This window comes from Leucoraja erinacea, chromosome 1 (assembly GCF_028641065.1).
Source record: "Leucoraja erinacea ecotype New England chromosome 1, Leri_hhj_1, whole genome shotgun sequence".
In the NCBI taxonomy this organism is placed as follows: Eukaryota; Metazoa; Chordata; class Chondrichthyes; order Rajiformes; family Rajidae; genus Leucoraja; species Leucoraja erinaceus.
The window spans coordinates 59590694-59611540 of NC_073377.1; the positions used below are offsets into that span (position 1 = coordinate 59590694).

At 47.3% G+C, this 20847-nt stretch overlaps 1 protein-coding gene across 3 annotated transcripts in view; it reads right to left on the reverse strand.

Annotated features, from left to right (window-relative positions):
* The window catches only part of micu3a (mitochondrial calcium uptake family, member 3a), a 124586-nt gene that overhangs the window by 31171 nt on the left and 72568 nt on the right, over positions 1 to 20847 (reverse strand). For 2 of the 3 annotated variants that reach the window (XM_055635510.1, XM_055635518.1), the window contains one exon: positions 19039 to 19137. The exons of the other annotated variant lie outside the window; for it this stretch is intronic. In XM_055635510.1, the coding sequence (XP_055491485.1) occupies positions 19039 to 19137 (99 nt within the window). The remainder of the gene's footprint in view (positions 1 to 19038; positions 19138 to 20847) is intronic. 3 annotated transcript variants of the gene reach the window in all.

The following is a 20847-nucleotide window of genomic DNA, read 5'->3' on the forward strand; positions in this document are numbered from 1 at the left end:
CAATGCCCTCCATAATGTTTGAGACAAAGACCCATCGGTACTCCACAATATGAGATTTGTAATAGAAAAAATCACGTGGTTAAAGTGCACATTGTCAGATTTTATTAAAATATATTTTTATACATTTTGGTTTCACCATGTAGAAATTACCGCTGTGGTTACACAAAGTTCCAATGACTAGACCCTTCTTCAGACCCGAAACGTCGACCCGAAACATCGCCTATGCCTTATCTCCATAGATGCTGCCTCACCCGCTGAGTTCCTTCAGCGTTAATGTGAACCTTCGATTTCTCCAGCATCTGCAGTTTTTAACCTGCAGTCTTAAACAGTTCAATAGATGATAACTGTGGGGAACTCTGAATCTGCTGGTACATGCTTTCAAACTTTTGTATCTTCAGCCCCATGGTAGACAGGGGGAGAGGGAATCACCAAGGTGCAAGTGGTCTTTGGTTATGCTGACAGCTTCCCCAAGGCCACGTGAAGTGTAAATGGAGAGGATGGGTGGGGTGGGGGGGGGGGGGGGGGGGGGGGGGGGGGGGGGGGGGGGGGGGGGGGGGGGGAGAAGGGGGGGGAGATTTGGATGATAGACTGAGCTTCATCTGCAATTCTCTGTAATCTCCTGGAGTCTCAGGCAAAGCTGTGGCCAAACTAAGTTTTCATCCATTCCGATAGGATGCTTTCTAAAGTGCATAGGATTAATTCAAAGGTACACAAAAATGCTGGAGAAACTCAGCGGGTGCAGCAGCATCTATGAAGCGAAGGAAATAGGTGACGTTTCGAGCCAAAACCCTTCTTCAGACTGATAAGGGGTGGGGGGGGAAGGAATGAAAAAGGGGAGGAGGAGGAGCCCGAGGGCGGGGGGATGGGAGGAGACAGCTCAAGGGTTAAGGAAGGGGAGGAGACAGCAAGGGCTAGCAAAATTGGGAGAATTCAATGTTCATGCCCGCTGGCCGCAGGCTACCCAGGCGGAATTCAATGCAGTTTACAAACAAACAAGGTCACGACTTCAAAGGCCTGTTATGGGACTGCTTATTTGAGAGTTTGTTGTGGTGTTCAATGTCTGATTTTTTTCGTGACTGCAAGTTTTTCTCTTTATATAGACAAAAATCACCCCGACTCTTTCCAAACTCAGGTCTCTGTCTGCAGTAAAAATGATTAATCATTGCCTCTGCAAAAGGCTTGCATGGAGATAGCCTTTCATAATTCCGAAAAAAGCTAAACAAAAAAAATGTGCAGAAGGCTTAACAAATGGCCAATTCCAACAAAGTTTGAAATTACAACAGTAGCTTAGTGGCCTTTAAAGTTTCAAACATATAAGATAGCCTACTTCAATGACAGCCCATTCAACACCTTCAAATATTTTCTCTATCGATGGTGGTTCAGTGTGTGACATCTACAAATGCCTGACGAGGCTGCTGCTGCAGCAACTTCCAAAGCCACAACAGCTATCATCAAGGAGGATAAGACTAGCAGGCCCATGGGATCAACACAACCATCCAAATGATACACTATTTTATCTTATCTTGGATATACATCACTGATCTTTTGTCATTACTGGGTCTAAGCATGATGGGAATACCTTCACCTGAATATCTGCAATGGTTCAAAGTGCCTCACCGCCACCTTGAAGGGCAATTATAGATAGACAATAAATAATTGTTATTTATTTGTATTATTTATATATATATATTACTAGCATTTGACAGCAATTATAAATCTTCTAACTTGAATCTTAATGCTAACACTTATTTGGTTGCAATTATATTTTATTTATTTTAACATAATTTTGCTAAACCCTGTTGCAACTATTGATTTCTGTACAACTCCAAGGTGTCATTAGTAACTAGTAGTAGATGAAATTAAATGTTCCTAAAGAGAAACGCAGAGCAATAATATTCTCCACAGAATCTCCCTAATTTGGAATTTTATTTTTGAGTACAATCTACATTCCCCCACTGCAGTATAACATTACAACACTATATCAAAATACAACATTTAAATGCACCGCATTGAGAAAAATGGAAACATCCATTTAAGAATTAAATATTTTATATTAGAACGGAGACGAGGAAACACTTTTTCCCCACAGTGGTGAGTCTGTGGAATTCTCTGCCTCAGAGGGTGATGGAGGCAGGTTCTCTGGATGCTTTCACGAGAGAGCTAGATAGGGCTCTTAAAAAATAGCAGAGTCAGGAGATATGGGGAGAAGGAAGGAACGGGGTACTGATTGGGGATGATCAGTCATGATTACATTGAATGGTGCTGCTTGCTCGAAGGGCCAAATGGCCTACTCCTGCGTCTATTATCTATTTCTGACGTTTTTTCAGGCTAAAGACATGAGAAAATGTGGAAAATAATAAATGTGTTATAATTAAAGTAAGTTGTACAATAAAGATTGAAACCAGATGATAGTAATGAGAGCAGGTCATAGCTTGCAAGGTAATTATACTACAGGCAATGTACTTATTATAATGATTGTTGGAAGTAAGTAAGTTTATTGGCCAAGTATTCACATACACGGAATTTGCCTTGTTGCTCCGCCCACAAGTAACAACATGACATACAGTGTTACGAATGATTCAGAAAACACTAAACATTAATAATAATAAAACATTAATGATAAAACACCAATGATCAACATCAGCATGTGCTCAGCTAACCTTGAGTTCCTCTTGGTTAGATGCAGACCGTTCTATCTGCCCAGAGAGTTCACCTCCACTGTTGTGACTGCAGCCTATATCCCTCCTGATGCTAATGCCAAGCTTGCAATGAAAGAGCTGCATACTGCCATTAGCAAACAACAGACGCACAACCCCGAGGCAGCCTTCATTGTTGCGGGTGACTTCAATCACTCCAACCTGAAGACTGTACTCCCCAAATTCCACCAACATGTATCCTTCCCCACTAGAGTAGACAAGACACTGGACAAAGTCTACACTAACATGGCTGAAGCTTACAAAGCCGTCCCCCTCCCCCACCTTGGTCAGTCTGATCACCTCTCATTGTTCCTGCTCCCTAAGTACTAAGTTTTGGAAACATTGACTGACTGGAAGGCGTTTGTAGCCCAGGCCACCCTTGACTCCCACACGGACATTGATTCCTACACATCCTCTGTTCTGGACTTTATAAACTCCACCATCAATAGTGTCACCTCCCTCAAACGGGTGACCATATTCCCGAATCAGAAGCCATGGATGAACAGCGAGGTCAGGCTACTGCTGAAAACACGGGACACCGCTTTAAGTTCAGGCGATGCTCGAGCCTACATTTCATCCAGGGCTAACCTGAAGAGGGGCATCAAGAAGGCCAAGCACTGCCATAAGCTCAGGATTGAGGAGCACTTCAACAACAACTCCGACCCCCGACGCATGTGGCAAGGCATCCAGGCCATCACGGACTACTGACCCTCCAACATCACCCCCACATCCAGCGACGCCTCCTTCCTTGAGGAGCTTAACCACTTCTATGGCTGCTTCGACAGGGACAATCTAGAGACAGCCATCAAGGCTGTGCTCCCTGCTGATCACCAACCCCTCACACTCACCCCCTACGACGTGTACGTGGCACTGAGTAGGACTAATGCACATAAGGCTGCTGGCCCTGACGGCATCCCCGGGCGCGTCCTCAGGGCCTGTGCTGCGCAGCTGACAAGACGTCTGGACTGACATCTTCAACCTGTCACTTGCCCAAGCAGTTGTTCCCACGTGCCTTAAAACCACCTCCTTCGTGCCGGTGCCAAAACACTCCACTGCGGCAAGCCTCAACGACTTCCGCCCAGTTGCACTTACCCCCATCATCACCAAGTGCTTCGAGAGGCTGGTCCTGGCACACCTCAAAGGTTGCCTACCCCCCACATTGGATCCCTATCAGTTTGCCTACCGCAAGAACAGGAGTACGGAGGATGCCATCTCAACGGCACTTCACTCCGCCCTCTCCCACCTCGACAACAGAGACACTTACGTAAGAATGCTGTTCATCGATTACAACTCAGCATTCAACACCATTATACCCTCTAAACTGATCACCAAACTCGGTAACCTGGGCATCGACCCCTCCCTCTGCAACTGGATACAGGACTTACTAACCAACAGACCCCAGTCTGTTAGGTTAGACAAGCACACCTCTTCAACCCTCACCCTGAACACCGGCGTTCCACAGGGCTGTGTGCCGAGCCCCCTCCTCTACTCCTTCTTCACCTACGACTGCACACCTGTACATGGTACTAACACCATCATCAAGTATGGAGATGATACAACGGTGATTGGCCTCATCAGCAACAACGATGAGTCGGCCTATAGGGAGGAGGTCCAGCTCCTAGCAGCATGGTGCACTGACAACAACCTGGCCCTTAACTCCAAGAAGACCAAGGAGCTCATTGTAGACTTCAAGAAGTCTAGGGGCGGCACGCACACCCCCATCCACATCAACGGGATGGAGGTGGAACGTATTTCCAGCTTCAGGTTCCTGGGGGTCAACATCTCCGATGACCTCTCTTGGACCCACAATACCTCAACTCTGGTCAAGAAGGCTCACCAGCATCGCTTCTTCCTGAGGAGACTGAAGAAGGTCCATCTGTCTCCTCAGATCTTGGTGAACTTCTACCGCTGCACCATCGAGAGCATCCTTACCAACTGTCTCACAGTATGGTATGGCAACTGCTCTGTCTCCGACCGGAAAGCACTGCAGAGGGTGGTGAAAATTGCCCAACCGGTTCCTCGCTCCCCTCCATTGAGTCTGTCCAAAGCAAGCGTTGGCTGCGGAGGGCGCTCAGCATCGCCAAGGACTGCTCTCACCCCAACCATGGACTGTTTACCTTCCTACCATCCGGGAGGCACTACAGGTCTCTCCGTTGCCGGACCAGCAGGTCCAGGAACAGCTTCTTCCCTGCGGCTGTCACACTACTCAACAATGTACCTCGGTGACTGCCAATCAACCCCCCCGCCCGGACACTCCTCCCACAGGAAAAACACTATGTCTGTATACATGTAAATAGATTTATTTATTGAAATCATATTGTATGTCGCTCTTGTGAACCAACAAAATACCAGATCAAAGGGAGGCTACATATTTTTGGCTGTTGAGTAGAGCAACTACTCGTGGATAAAAACTGTTTTTACGTCTGGCTGTGGCAGCTTTGACATTCCGGAGTCGCCTTCCAGAGGGAAGTGATTCAAAGAGTTTGTGGCCAGGGTGAGAGGGGTCAGAGATGATCTTGCCCGCTCGCTTCCTGGCCCTTCCAGTGTACAGTTCATCAATTCGTAAACAAGAAATCATATGTAAAACTATTTTCCACAATAAAAATTGGATCTATGGAACACATCAAAGTATGGACAAGAGTGTCTAATGCAAGTAAAAATGAGCATTAAACTGGTAGTGAAAGAGGGATCCACATCAGCTTTGGCTGTGACGGCGCTCAGGTTACAGTATTCCACGATGAAAAGGACTAAAGTGCCTTGCGTAGTATAATAGGGTTTCTTTGCCCAAACATGCACAAAGTAATTTTCTCCACACTCCCCTGTCATTACAGTAATTGGAGACTGTGGAGGAAATGTGCAGGCAAATGAATTACAGTTGGAGTAGATGGAGAAAAAAAGATCAAAGACTATTAGCAGGGATCTGGTGTATAGTCTGGGGGCTAGAAGTGGTGGGAACTGTGGCAATCATAAATTATGATAAGATGCCAAGTTAAAGTAAGAGCATACCTGAAGTATGTTCGGATGGATCCCCAACAGCAGTCCAGGTAGGGTCCAGCAGCCTAACAGCAAAGCCGGATCGACGCTCTAGCTAAGACTTGCTTCACTGCTGAGGCCCAGCACACTTGAAAGTCTCGTGTGCAAGGGACAATTTAGAGCATATTATATTGAACATTGCCTGCTGATTCGCTGTGCATCCACAGCAGTCTCTTTGCATACATGCATCACATATTTGGGAGGACCAATACTGAACATTCGGAAGACCTTTAAGTGGCCAAACGATTTTAGTGATTAGGTTTTAGATTAACGTCATAAGTCATAGGAGTAGAGTAGGCCATTTGGCCTATCAAGTCTCCTCCACCATGTCAAGAGTCAAGAGTCAATTTAATTGTCATTTGGACCCCTAGAGGTCCAAACGAAATGCCGTTTCTGCAGCCATACATTACACACAAATAGACCCAGACACAACATAATTACATTTTACATAAACATCCATCACATAGCTGTGATGGAAGGCCAAAAAAATTCAATCATGGCTGATCTATCTCTCCCTCCTAACCCCATTCTCCTGCCTTCTCCCCATAACCCTCACCAGCACTCCCAAGTCCTTTTGCACCTGCGATTTCAGGATTCTCTCTCAATTTAGATAATAGGTACTTTGGGTCCGTCTTTATTAAGGAGGACACAAACAATCTTCCTGATGTACTAGTCAATGGATTTGGGGTGACGGAGGAACTGAGGGAAATCCACATTAGGCAGGATATGGTGTTGGGTAGACTGATGGGACTGAAGGCTGATAAATCCCCAGGGCCTGATGGTCTGCATTCCAGGGTACTTAAGGAAGTGGCTCTCGAAATCGTGGACGCATTGGTGATCATTTTCCAATGTTCTATAGATTCAGGATCAGTTCCCGTGGATTGGAGGGCAACTAATGTTATCCTGCTTTTTAAGAAAGGCCAGAGAGATAAAACAGGGAATTATAGACCAGTTAGCCTGACATTGGTGGTGGGGAAGATGCCGGAGTCAATCATAAAAGATGAAATAGCGGCCTATTTGAATAGCAGTAACTAGTATTGTATTATATGCTGTAAATCCGTAACAGATAGATAAATAAATTACAATTTCTAGCAATAGACCAAGTATTTATGGAGAAGATCAGTTGCTAGCTGGTACATTGGCATATCATAATCAGTAGCATCATTATACTCCTCAGATTGTAATTAATAAGCAACTGTACACCTTGCTTTTCCTCAACTTTTCAATTTTGGCATTGTGAACTACAGGTTTTTGCTCTTCAAACCACACATGACATGCCTTTCTGCCCACTACTTTCCCATTAACAATTAACAGATTCAATTTCTTAAGAAAAGGATAATTTTTTTTAAATAGCCTAAGTATCCAAATAACAAACTAATCCCATTCACACAAGAATTCACAATATAGCATGATTTTTAAATCTGTCATGAATTTATATCCCAGATGTAAAGAATTTAATTTTTAATTCCCATAAATTAATCTAGAAACATCCACCCAAAATATAATCAAATTATTGTTTTTTGCACAATACATGCGACTCAAACTGTTGTGAATATTTAGTTTAAAATAATGATCATGGAGAGAGAGAATAAGACAAAATGATCTCCAAAAAAAATGGGCATTTTAACCATCTTGCTTCAGGAACGCGATCGATTGGAACGTTGCATTTGCGGTGAATATGAACCTCATATCGGCAGGAAAAACACTGCTGGTTCGTATGAGGCCCAAATAACATTTTTGCTTATAGAGGATTGATTAAAGTCATCCCAAGAAGCAAGTTTATATGTAAATTACATGATTTACACCGTGTTTTGTCCCGTACTTGAGATCTGTCATGTTGTAGGCGTTGACAGCGTTAGAAGTCGCTTTTTATTTTAATATAATTATGAAATTGTCTTGCAATTAAAAAAATAAAATAAATGGGAATGGAAGTTGGAACGATTTTTCTGCATCAGCTAGCAGCCCGAAGAAATACGACTTGGACAGGCGGCAGAAAACTGGATTTTAATCTCCCCCCCCCCCTTTAAAGGACCCAAAGTTGCGCACATGGCCAGTGGCAGAACTGCAGCGCCGCTGAAGGTAAGTTTTGTAACGTCGCTACAGTAACAGGTTTGGTCTACGTCAGCATGGATTTACGAAGGGGAAATCATGTTTGACTAATCTTCTGGAACTTTTTGAGAAGGTAACTATGAAAATGGACAAGGGAGAGCCAATGGATGTAGTGTACCTGGACTTTCAGAAAGTATTTGATAAGGTCCCACATAGGAGATTAGTGGGCAAAATTAGGGCACATGGTATTGGGGGTACAGTGCTGACATGGATAGAAAATTGGTTGGCAGACAGAAAACAAAGAGTAGGGATTAACGGGACCCTTTCAGAATTGTAGCCAGTAACTTGTGGGGTACCGCACGGCTCGATGCTGGGACTGCAGCTATTTACAATATATATTAATGATTTAGATTAAGGGATTACAAGCAACATAAGCAAATTTGCAGATGACACAAAGCTGGGTGGCAGTGTGAACTGTGAGGAGAATGCTATGAGAATGGAGGGTGACCTGGACAGGTTGGGTGGGTGGGCAGATGCATGGCAGATACAGTTTAATGTGGATAAATGTGAGATTGTCCACTTTGGTAGCAAAAACAGGAAGGAGGATTATCTAAATGGTGTTGGGAAAAGGGGACGTACAATGAGATCTGGGGGTCCTTGTTCATCAGTCAAGTAAAGTAAACATGCAGGTACAGCAGGCAGTGAAGAAAGCAAATGGCATGTTGGCCTTCATGACAAGAGGAGTTGAGTATAGGAGCAAAGAGGTCATTCTGCAGTTGTACAGGGCCCTAGTGAGACCACACCTGGAGTATTGTGTGCAGTTTTGGTCTCCAAATTTGAGGAAGGACATCCTTGCTATTGAGGGAGTGCAGCGTAGTTTCACAAGGTTAATTCCCAGGATGTCGAGAGAATGGAGTGGCTGTGCTTGTATACTCTGGAATTTAGAAGGATGAAAAGGGACAAAATGGTGGCAGCGCGGGCACACCGCGACGCCCTGTGTCTCCCTAGAATGGGAAAAATAGCAACGATCCCCTTACCTGCTTCAAGGCTGCTCACTCGGAGCAGTCTTGTACTCATCTCGTACAGCCGACAGGAACTTCTGGACTTCGGTTCCTGCGGCTGCAACAACTTTTTGGACAATTTCCCTCTTCCGTCTGAGCTCATCAGAGCAACAGAGCACCCGACTGGAGACCGCCAGGTGAGTCGCGGGGTTGGAGACCGCCATCCGACCCGCGGAGCCCAACCGACCCCTCGGTCCTCACCGGATCCCCGGCCCTCGCCCGACTCCCGGTCCTCACCGGATCCCCGGCCCTCGCCCGACTCCCGGTTCTCGCCCGATCCCCGGCCCTGACCCGACCCCCGGTCCTCGCCCGACTCCCGGCCCACGCCCGACTCCCCGGTTCTCGCCCGATCCCCGGCCCTGACCCGACCCCCGGCCCTCGCCCGACTCCCGGTTCTCGCCCGACCCCCGGCCCTGACCCGACTCCCGGCCCACGCCCGACTCCCGGCCCACGCCCGACGCCCGGCCCTCGCCCGACCCCCGGTCCTCACCCGACCCCCGGTTCTCGCCCGACCCCCGGCCCTGGCCCGACCCCCGGTCCTGGCCCGACCCCCCGGCCCTCACCGGATCCCCGGTCCTCACCGGATCCCCTGTCCTCGCCCGACTCCCGGCCCACGCCCGACGCCCGGTCCTCACCCGATCCCCGGCCCTGACCCGACCCTGACCCGACCCCCGGTCCTGGCCCGACTCCCGGTACTCACCCGATCCCCGGAGCCCAACCGTCCCGCGGAGCTGGAGAACGCCAGGTGAGTCCCGGAGCTGGAGAACGACACCCGGCCCGTGGAGCTGGAGAACGCCGCGGAGCTGGAGACCACCACCCGACCCGTGGAGCTGGAGAACGCCACCCGACCCGTGGAGCTGGAGACCACCACCCGACCCGTGGAGCTGGAGACCACCACCCGACCCGTGGAGCTGGAGACCACCACCCGACCCGTGGAGCTGGAGACCACCACCCGACCCGTGGAGCTGGAGACCACCACCCGACCCGTGGAGCTGGAGAATGCCACCCGACCCGTGGAGCTGGAGAACGCCACCCAACCCGTGGAGCTGGAGAACGCCACCCGACCCGTGGAGCTGGAGAACGCCACCCGACCCGTGGAGCTGGAGACCACCACCCGACCCGTGGAGCTGGAGAACGCCAGGTAAGCCCCGGGGCTGGAGACCATCAGCAGAGCCGCGGGGCTGAAGACCGCCTGCGGAGTAACGCAGACGCGGAGCAACGGAGCGGCAGAACACCAGCGCGCACCAAGCCAGCTCGGCCCACCAGAAGCACCAACAGACGGCGACGGGTACGAAAACACCGCCGGGGACGCAGAGGTGGGTTAAAGGCCAGGTTAGAGCTAGCCCCACACAGGGCAGCGATTCCTAGCCTTTTCCTCGCCAACGTGCGCTCACTGGCAAACAAAATGGATGAACTCCGGCTAAGGATCACCTCCCACAACCGGATCAAGGACTACAACATCTTGATCTTCACTGAAACTTGGCTCAACACTGACGTTCCTGACAGCGCCATCCAGCTATCGGGGCGTCATTTACTCCGAGCGGACAGGACATCAGACTCTGGTAAGACCAGAGGGGGGGGTCTGTGCATTTATGTAAACAAAGCATGGTGCACGGACTCCACCATCATCGAGAGTCACTGCTCAGCTAACCTTGAATTCCTCTTGGTTAGATGCAGACCGTTCTATCTGCCCAGAGAGTTCACCTCCACTGTTGTGACTGCAGCCTATATCCCTCCTGATGCTAATGCCAAGCTTGCAATGAAAGAGCTGCATACTGCCATTAGCAAACAACAGGCGCTCAACCCCGAGGCAGCCTTCATTGTTGCGGGTGACTTCAATCACTCCAACCTGAAGACTGTACTCCCCAAATTCCACCAACATGTATCCTTCCCCACTAGAGTAGACAAGACACTGGACAAAGTCTACACCAATATGGCTGAAGCTTACAAAGCCATCCCCCTCCCCCACCTTGGTCAGTCTGATCACGTCTCATTGTTCCTGCTCCCTAAGTACTCCCCACTCATCAGACGGGTTAAACCAACTGTAAGGACAGTTAAAGTCTGGTCAGAGGAAGCGGACTTCACACTTCAGCAGTGTTTTGGAAACACTGACTGGAAGGCGTTTGCAGCCCAGGCCACCCTTGACTCTCACACGGACATTGATTCCTATACATCCTCTGTTCTGGACTTTATAAACTCCACCATCAATAGTGTCACCTCCCTCAAACAGGTGACCATGTACCCGAATCAGAAGCCATGGATGAACAGCGAGGTCAGGCTACTGCTGAAAGCACGGGACACCGCTTTCAGGTCAGGCGATGTTCGAGCCTACAGTTCATCCAGGGCTAACCTGAAGAGGGGCATCAAGAAGGCCAAGCACTGCCATAAGCTCAGGATTGAGGAGCACTTCAACAACAACTCCGACCCCCGACGCATGTGGCAAGGCATCCAGGCCATCACGGACTACAGACCCTCCAACATCACCCCCACACCCAGCGACGCCTCCTTCCTTGAGGAGCTTAATCACTTCTATGGCCGCTTCGACAGGGACAATCTAGAGACAGCCATCAAGGCTGTGCTACCTGCCGATCACCAACCCCTCACACTCACCCCCTACGACGTGTACGTGGCACTGAGTAGGACTAATGCACGTAAGGCTGCTGGCCCTGACGGCATCCCCGGGCGCGTGCTCAGTGCCTGTGCTGCGCAGCTGACAGACGTCTGGACTGACATCTTCAACCTGTCACTTGCCCAAGCAGTTGTCCCCACGTGCCTTAAAACCACCTCCTTCGTGCCGGTGCCAAAACACTCCACTGCGGCAAGCCTCAACGACTTCCGCCCAGTTGCACTTACCCCCATCATCACCAAGTGCTTCGAGAGGCTGGTCCTGGCACACCTCAAAAGCTGCCTACCCCCCACACTGGATCCCTATCAGTTTGCCTACCGCAAGAACAGGAGTACGGAGGATGCCATCTCAACGGCACTTCACTCCGCCCTCTCCCACCTTGACAACAGAGACACTTATGTAAGAATGCTGTTCATCGATTACAGCTCAGCATTCAACACCATTATTCCATCAAAACTGATCACCAAACTCGGTAACCTGGGCATCGACCCCTCCCTCTGCAACTGGATACTGGACTTTCTAACCAACAGACCCCAGTCTGTGAGGTTAGACAAGCACACCTCTTCAACCCTCACCCTGAACACCGGCGTTCCTCAGGGCTGTGTGCTGAGCCCCCTCCTCTACTCCCTCTTCACCTATGACTGCACACCTGTACATGGTACTAACACCATCATCAAGTATGCAGATGATACAACGGTGATTGGCCTCATCAGCAACAACGATGAGCTGGCCTACAGGGAGGAGGTCCAGCACTTAGCAGCATGGTGCGCTGACAACAACCTGGCCCTTAACTCCAAGAAGACCAAGGAGCTAATTGTAGACTTCAGGAAGTCCAGAGGCGGCACGCACACCCCCATCCACATTAACGGGACGGAGGTGGAACGTGTTTCTAGCTTCAGGTTCCTGGGAGTCAACATCTCCGATGACCTCTCTTGAACCCACAATACCTCTACTCTGATCAAGAAGGCTCATCAGCGTCTCTTCTTCCTGAGGAGACTGAAGAAGGTCCATCTGTCTCCTCAGATCCTGGTGAACTTCATCTACCGCTGCACCATCGAGAGCATCCTTACCAACTGCATCACAGTATGGTATGGCAACTGCTCTGTCTCCGACCGGAAGGCATTGCAGAGGGTGGTGAAAATTGCCCAACGCATCACCGGTTCCACGCTCCCCTCCATTGAGTCTGTCCAAAGCAAGCGCTGTCTGCGGAGGGCGCTCAGCATCGCCAAGGACTGCTCTCACCCCAACCATGGACTGTTTACCCTCCTACCATCCGGGAGGCGCTACAGGTCTCTCCGTTGCCGAACCAGCAGGTCGAGGAACAGCTTCTTTCCGGCGGCTGTCACTCTACTAAACAACGTACCTCGGTGACTGCCAATCACCACCCCCCCCCCGGACACTTATTATTATTTTTTTTTTATTCAAATCGTTTGCTATGTCGCTCTTCAAGGGAGATGCTAAATGCATTTCGTTGTCTCTGTACTGTACACTGACAATGACAATTAAAATTGAATCTGAATCTGAATCTGAATCTTATTGAAACATCATAAGATTATTAAGGGTTTGGGCACGCTAGAGGCAGGAAACATGTTCCCAATGTTGGGGGAGTCCAGAACCAGGGGCCACAATTTAAGAATAAAGGGTAAGCCATTTAGAACAGATGAGGAAACACTTTTTCACACAGAGAATTGTGAGTCTGTGGAATTCTCTGCCTCAGAGGGCGGTGGAGGCCGTTTCTCTGGATACTTTCAAGAGAGAACTAGTCAAGAGCGTTTTATTGTCATATGTCCCAGAAGGGACAATGAAATTCTTACTTGCTGCAGTTATTGGCCCTCTCTACCATCGTCCCATTGATATAAACAGGATTGTGGGTCCTAATCCTTCCCCTATTAAAGTCCACAATCAGTTCCTTGGTCTTACTGATGTTGAGAGCCAGGTTGTTGTGCTGGCACCATTTGGTCAGTTGGTCGATCTCACTTCTATACTCTGACTCGTCCCCATCCGTGAGTTGTCCAACCACAATGGTGTCATCGGCGAACTTGATGATGGAGTTCGCACTATGACTGGTTATGCAGTTATGGGTATAAAGCAGGCGGCTGAGCACACAGCCTTGAGGTGCTCCTGTACTAATTGTTACTGAGGATGAAGTGGTTCCTTCAATTCGAACAGACTGTGGTCTGTGGATGAGGAAGTCGAGGATCCAATTGTAGAGGGATGCACAGAGGCCCAGTTCCGTGAGCTTGGTAACCAGCTTGGAAGGGATGGTGGTATTAAACGCCGAGCAGTAGCCAATAAACAACAGCCTGACGTAGGTGTTTTTATTGTCCAAGTGGTCCAGTGCAGAGTGGAGAGCCAGTGAAATAGCATCTACCATTGACCTGTTGTGGCAGTATGCGAACTGTAGTTGGTCGAGGTTCTTGTCGAGGTAGGAGTTGATGTGCACCATAACCAACCTCTCAAAGCACTTCATCACCACAGACGTTAGTGCCATTGGTCGATAATCATTGAGGCACGTCACCTTACTCTTCTTGGGCACCGGTATTATTGATGCCCTCTTAAAGCAGGTGGGAACCTCAGACCTCAGAAGTGGGAGTCCGTAAAAACTCCAGCCAGTTGGTCCGCACAGGTTTTTAGAACACGGCCGGGTATACCATCAGGTCCAGGAGCTTTCCGAGGGTACACCCCACTGAAGGATCTTCTGACGTCGGCCTCTGTGACTAGGACTGTAATACCGTCAGGGCGAATAAGGGCTCGGGAAGGTTAGGTTGATGGAGAATTCCCTCGGTAGGTAGAAGGGACGGCAATTCATAGAAACATAGAAAATAGGTGCAGAAGGAGGCCACTCATTTGATCATGGCTGATCAACCCCAATCAATAACCCATGCCTGCCTTCTCCCCATATCCCTTGATTCCACTAGCCCCTAGAGCTCTATCTAACTCTGTCTTAAATCCATCCAGTGATTTGGCCTCCACTGCCCTCTGTGGCAGGGAATTCCACAAATTCACAACTCTCTGGGTGAAAACGTTTTTTCTCACCTCAGTCTTAAATGGCCTCCCCTTTATTCTAAGACTGTGGCCCCTGGCTCTGGACTCACCCAACATTGGGAACATTTTTCCTGCATCTAGCTCCTTTTATAATTTTATATGTTTCTATAAGATCCCCCCTCATACAACTCCAGTGAATACAAGCCTAGTCTTTTCAATCACGCATCTGCCCACACACTCAACCTGTCCAGGTCACCCTGCAACCTCCTAACATCCTCTTCACAGTTCACACTGCCACCCAGCTTTGTGTCATCCGCAAACTTGCTAGTGTTGCTCCTAATTCCCTCTTCCAAATCATTAATATATACGGTAAACACGGAGCTTTGCTCCACTCGCCACTGCCTGCCTTTCTGAAAAGGACCGGTCACTCCTACTCTTTGCTTCCCAACCGCTAACCACTTTTCTATCCATGTCAACACCCTACCCCCAATACCATGTGCTCTAATTTTAGTCATGTCTCCCGTGCGAGACCTTATCAAAGGCTTTCTGAAAGTCTAGATATACTATATCCACAGGCTCCCCTTCATCCATTTTACTTGTCACATCCTCAAAAAATTCCAGAAGATTAGTCAAACATGATTTTCCTTTCATAAATCCATGCTGACTTGGACTAATCCTTTTACTGCTATCTAAATGTCCCATTATTACCTCTTTAATAATTGACTCCAGCATATTTCTCACCACCGAAGTCAGACTAACTGGTCTGTAATTCTGTAATTCCTCGTTTTCTCTCTCGCTCCTTTCTTGAAAAGTGGAATAACATTAGCTATCCTCCAATCCTGACTCTATTGAACATTGGAAAATGATCACCAATGCGTCCACTATTTCTAGAGCCAACTCCCTGAGGACCCTGGGATGCAGACCATCCGGCCCAGGGGATTTATCATCCTTCAGTCCCATTAGCCTACCCAATACTATTTCTCGCCTAATGAAAATTTCTTTCAGTTCCTCTACCCCCTTAGATCCTCTGTCCTCCAGTACATCTGGGAGATTGTTTGTGTCTTCCTTAGTGAAGACAGATCCGAAGTACCTGTTCAACTCTTCTGCCATTTCCTTGTTACCTATAATCATTTCACCCGTGTCTGCCTTCAAGGGACCCACATTTAACTTTGCTACTCTTTTCCCTTAACATATCTAAAGAAGCTTTTTCTGTCCTTTATATTCCTGGCCAGCTTCCCCTCGTACTTCATGTTTTCAGCCCGTAATTGCCCGTTTTGTTTCCTTCTGTTGTCCAATGAAAGTTTCCCAATCCTCTGGCTTCCGGCTACTCTTTGCTGTGTTATACATCTTTCATTTTAGTTTTATTCTATCCCTAACTTCTCTTGTCAGCCACGGTTGCCTCCTACTCCCCTTAGAATCTTTCTTCCTTTTTGGAATGAAATGATCCTGCGTCTTCCGGATTATGCCCAGAAATTCCTGCCATTGCTGTCCACCGTCATTCCTGCTAGGATTCCTTTCCAGTCTACCTTGACCAGTTCCTCTCTCATGGCTTCATAGTCTCCTTTGTTCAACTGCATCACTGTCACTTCCGATTTAACCTTCTCCTTCTCAAATTGCAGATTAAAACAAATCATATTATGATCACTACCTACAAGCGGTTCCTTTCCCGCGAGTTCTCTTATCATATCTGGTTCACTAGACAGCACTAAATCCAAAATTGCCTTTTCTCTGGTCGGCTCCATTACAAGCTGCGCTAAGAATCCATCTCGGAGGCACTCTACAAACTCTCTTTCTTGGGGTCCTGAACCAACCTGATTTTCCCAGTCTACCTGCATATTGAAATCCCCCAACACCACAGTGACATTACCTTTGTCACATGCCAGTTTTATCTCCTGCTGCAACTTACACCCTACATCCGGGCTACTATTTGGGGGTCTGTAGATAACACCAATTAGTGTCTTCTTGCCTTTACAATTCCTCAACTCAATCCACAGTGACTCTTCAGTCTCTGTCTTTATAACCCTGAATATTAAGTTCCCAGGCCCGATCCTACTGCAGCCACGTCTCAGTAATCCCCACAATGTCATATCTACCAACCTCTAACTGAGCCTCAAGCTCATCTATTTTACTTCTTATACTTCGCGCATTCATATAAAATACTTTAATTCCTTACGCATCGATCCCTATTATACTTGGCCATACTCTCCTATCCTTTTGTGAGCTTTCTTTCCCGTTAATTCTGGGGTCATTAACTATCCCTTTACTATCTTTTCCTTTAACTTATTAACTTTCCCTTTAACTTACTCTCCCCCCCCCCCCCCCCCCCCCTTATTTAGTTTAAAACCACCTGTGTAGCAGTGGCAAACCTGCCTGCCAGAATGCTGGTCCCCCACCTGTTAAGGTGCAATCCGTCCCTTTTGTACAGTTCCCCCTTACTCCAAAACAGATCCCAGTGGTCTAAGAATCTAAATCCCTGCCCCCTGCACCAGTTCCTCAGCCACACATTCAGGTCTTGTATCTCCCCGTTTTTTCCTCTCGCCAGCACGAGGAACTGGAAGCAAACCGGAGAGAACCACCCTGGAGGTCTTGCTTTTCAGTATTTTTCCGAGCTCTGCGCTGCAGAATATTCATGTCTTTCTTTCCGCCAGATGTTTTGAGTTGTGGAGAGCAGGAGTTGGATAGGACTGCCACGTCTGAGCACCTCGAAGAGTTGACCATGAGGCAGACACCCCTCCTCTCCCTTTCCCAGATGCCTGCGTACGGTCCATACGGTGGATGGAGAACCCTAAGGCTGGACCGCTGAGTCTGGGGAGCTGGGGGTGAGTCATGTCTCTGTGAAACAGAACACAGAGCATTCTCTCAGCTCCCTTTGGTAAAGCAGCCTTGACCTCAAGTCCTCCACTTTGTTTTGGCCAGTAGGATGGTAGGGAGAGGGGGCCGAAGTCCCCTACGCTTCAGTCTTACTTGTAGTCATGCCCGACGGCCTCGATCCCGGACTCCATGAAGGCCTCCCCAGTGTTACAGGTATAGTACTTACTGTACCTGCGCACCTCCACAAGGTCGGGGATTCCCCTCCGATCGGGGATTCCCTTACTGTCGCTATCTTTGGGAGTTCGCAGTAGCGCTAATGCATTAGCAGCTCGCTACTTACATCGTTGATTTCTGCAGATTCTTTGATACGTGAGCTCAGAAATACTATATTTGAAGATTTTCTGTTGTGCTGCTGGCAAAATGTCACCGCAGGTAGGCGCCATCTTAGGTGGAAGATGTGTAAGATAGATAGGGCTCTTGAAGATAGCGGAGTCAGGGGATATAGGGAGAAGGCTGGAACGGGGTACTGATTGTGGATGATCAGCCATGATCACATTGAATGGCAGTGCTGGCTTGATGGGCCGAATGGTCTCCTCCTGCATCTATTGTCTATGTTCTATAATAGTCTACGCCTTTATTCCTACTACCAAAATGCATGACTCCACCTTTTGCTACATTATATTCCATCTGTCACTTCTCTGCCCACTCTCCCAACCTGTCTAAGTTCTTCTGCAGAGTCCCTGCTTTCTCTACACTACTTGCCCTTCCACCTATTTTCGTATCATCTGCAAACTTGGCCACAAAGCCTTCAATCCCCTCATCCAAATCATTAATATACAACGTGAAGAGTAGCGGCCCCAGCACCGAACCCTGCGGAACTCCGCTGGTCACTGGCAGCCAACCAGGAAAAGCCCCCTTTATTGCCAACATGCTCTCCATGCCAGCAAACATGCCCTTTGATACAGTGGGCTCATATCTTCGTTAGCAGCCTCATGCGTGGCACCTTATCAAAGGAATTCTGAAAATCCAAGTAAACAATATCTACTGACTCTCCATTGACTGTCCTATTTTCTTCTTCAAATAATTCCAGCAATTTTGTCAAGCAAGACCTCCCCTTCACAAAGCCATGCTGACTTTGAAATGTGTTGCATGAAAACATTACCCTGTCAGAATTTCAATTCCTGTATTTTTCTAACAAAAATCAAATGCTTGAGCATTTAAAAATGTTGACTCCATAGTAAAAAAATTTGTTCTTGGTTCTGTGCTCTTTACTTTAAAAGTGGGATACAGGCACACCATGAAATGTCTGCATCTAATGTATTTTCCTAGTTGAGCTGTGAAGGTGGAGAAGGCCATCTTCAAACGAATGAGAAGCAGTTCAAACTAATTGATTGGTTTTCTTTGTAATTTAGCAAGACCATGAAGAGACAATCATGTTGGTGAATAGTTAAGGATCACATGCAACAAAACAGTAAGACTTTTCTTCTGGTAGGAAACTAACAGTATACTTTTATGGTTTAGATAGCTTTTACTTAAACAAACAATTTATTTTTAAATACATTATTTATTTTTAAATACATTAAAATCCATCAACTGTCAGAATTGGTAGTCTGAGCGTGTTACCAGTGCACTACATAGTTCTCAAGGTTTGGAACATAACTTTAGACCTGCACTGTCATTGGCTCAGCAAAAAGTGATGGTATACACACATTCCAAATAAAATGCATTGGAACTAAATTTCTTTAAATCTTACAGGACTTTTCAGATATGTCTGTACCTCTGCAAGATCTGCAAAGAGTGCTTGGCTGGTGTTACGCCTCAATGTATCCCAGTAACTTCGATCTGTGGCATGATCTGGGCAATCTTTTTTTAACACCTGCAGAGTTGTGAAAAGGTATAATTGTTGTAAGGTTTGACACTGTTCATCAGATATGGTGGAAGTTCTACGCATGACACTGAAAAAATATGAAAATTACATCAATGCTGTTTCCCTTTATTTTGATTGAATTTGGAATTTTAGGAGTGCACATCATGAAATTTAAATATCGTTTTTTCATGCAAATAACCTGAAGTACTGCATAGCTTTAGTTCCTGAACCTAAAGAGGGTAATGCTGAGTGCAGGTATATGGGACTAGGGGAGATTATGTGTTCGGCACGGACTAGAAGGGTCGAGATGGCCTGTTTCCGTGCTGTAATTGTTATATGGTTATATGGTTAATACCTGCCTCAATGGCAATACAATAAACGTTCACCTGGTGAATCGCAGGAACGAGGTAGGTTCTTTTGGGAAGGGAGATTGATTTTATTACTTACATTAGCATAAATCAGGTATCGAGTTGTCATGTGTGATGACTGGTATAAATAAGGTGAAATAATCAAATGACCTTCTCATTTTTCTATTCTCACCTGATTATAACCCAAGAGTAAGATGCATGCTATTTAAGAGATACAGTGCCCCCCATAATGTTTCCAATTGACATACAGTGCATTAAGAAAGTATTCAGATCCCTTCACATTTTCCACATTTTGTTACGTTATACCATTATTCTAAAATTGATTAAATTCTTTTTTTCCATCGTCAATCTACACACAATACTTCGTAATAAAATAGCGAAAACAGGTGTTTAGAAACTTTAGCAAAGTAATTAAAAATAAATAACTGAAATATCACATTTACGTAAGTATTCAGAACCTTTGCTATGACACTCAAAATTGAGCTTCAGTGCATCCTGTTTCCATTGATTATCCTTGAGATGTTTCTACAACTTGATTGGAGTCCACAAGTGGTGAATTAAATTGATTGTACATGGAAAAGGCACACACCTGTCCATATAATGTCCCGCAGTTAACAGTGCATGTCAGAGCAAAAACCAAGTCATGAAGACGAAGGAATTGTCTGTGGACCTTCGAGTCAGGATTGTGTCGAGATACAAATCTGGGGAAGGGTATAAAACAATTTCTGCAGCATTGCAGGTCGCGAAGAGCACAGTCGCCTCCGTCATTCTTAAATGGAAGATCTTTGAAACCACCAGGACTCTCCATAGAGCTGGCCACCCGGCCAAACTGAAAAATCGGGGGAGAAGGGCCTTGGTCAGGGAGGTGACCAAGAACCCGATGGTCACTCTAACAAAGCTCCAGAGTTCCTCTGTGGAGATGGGTGAACCTTCCAGAAGGACAACTATGTCGGCAGCACTCCAACAATCAGGCCTTTATGGTGGAGTGGTCAGATGGAAGCCATTCCTCAGTAAAAGGCACATGGCAGCCCGCTTGGAATTTGCCAAAAGGCACTGAAACAAGATTCTCTTGTCTGAAGAAACCAAAATTGAACACTTTGGACTGAATGCCAAGTGTCACATCTGGAGGAAACCAGGCACCGCTCATCAGCTGGCCAATACCATACCTACGGTGAAGCATGGTGGCTGCAGCATCATGCTGTGGGGATGTTTTTCAGCGGCAGGAACTGGGAGTCTAGTGAGGATCAAGGGAAAGATTAATGTAGCAAAGTACAGAGAGATCCTTGATGAAAACCTGCCCCAGAGTATTCAGGACCTCAGACTGGGGCAGAGGTTCACCTTCCAACAGAAC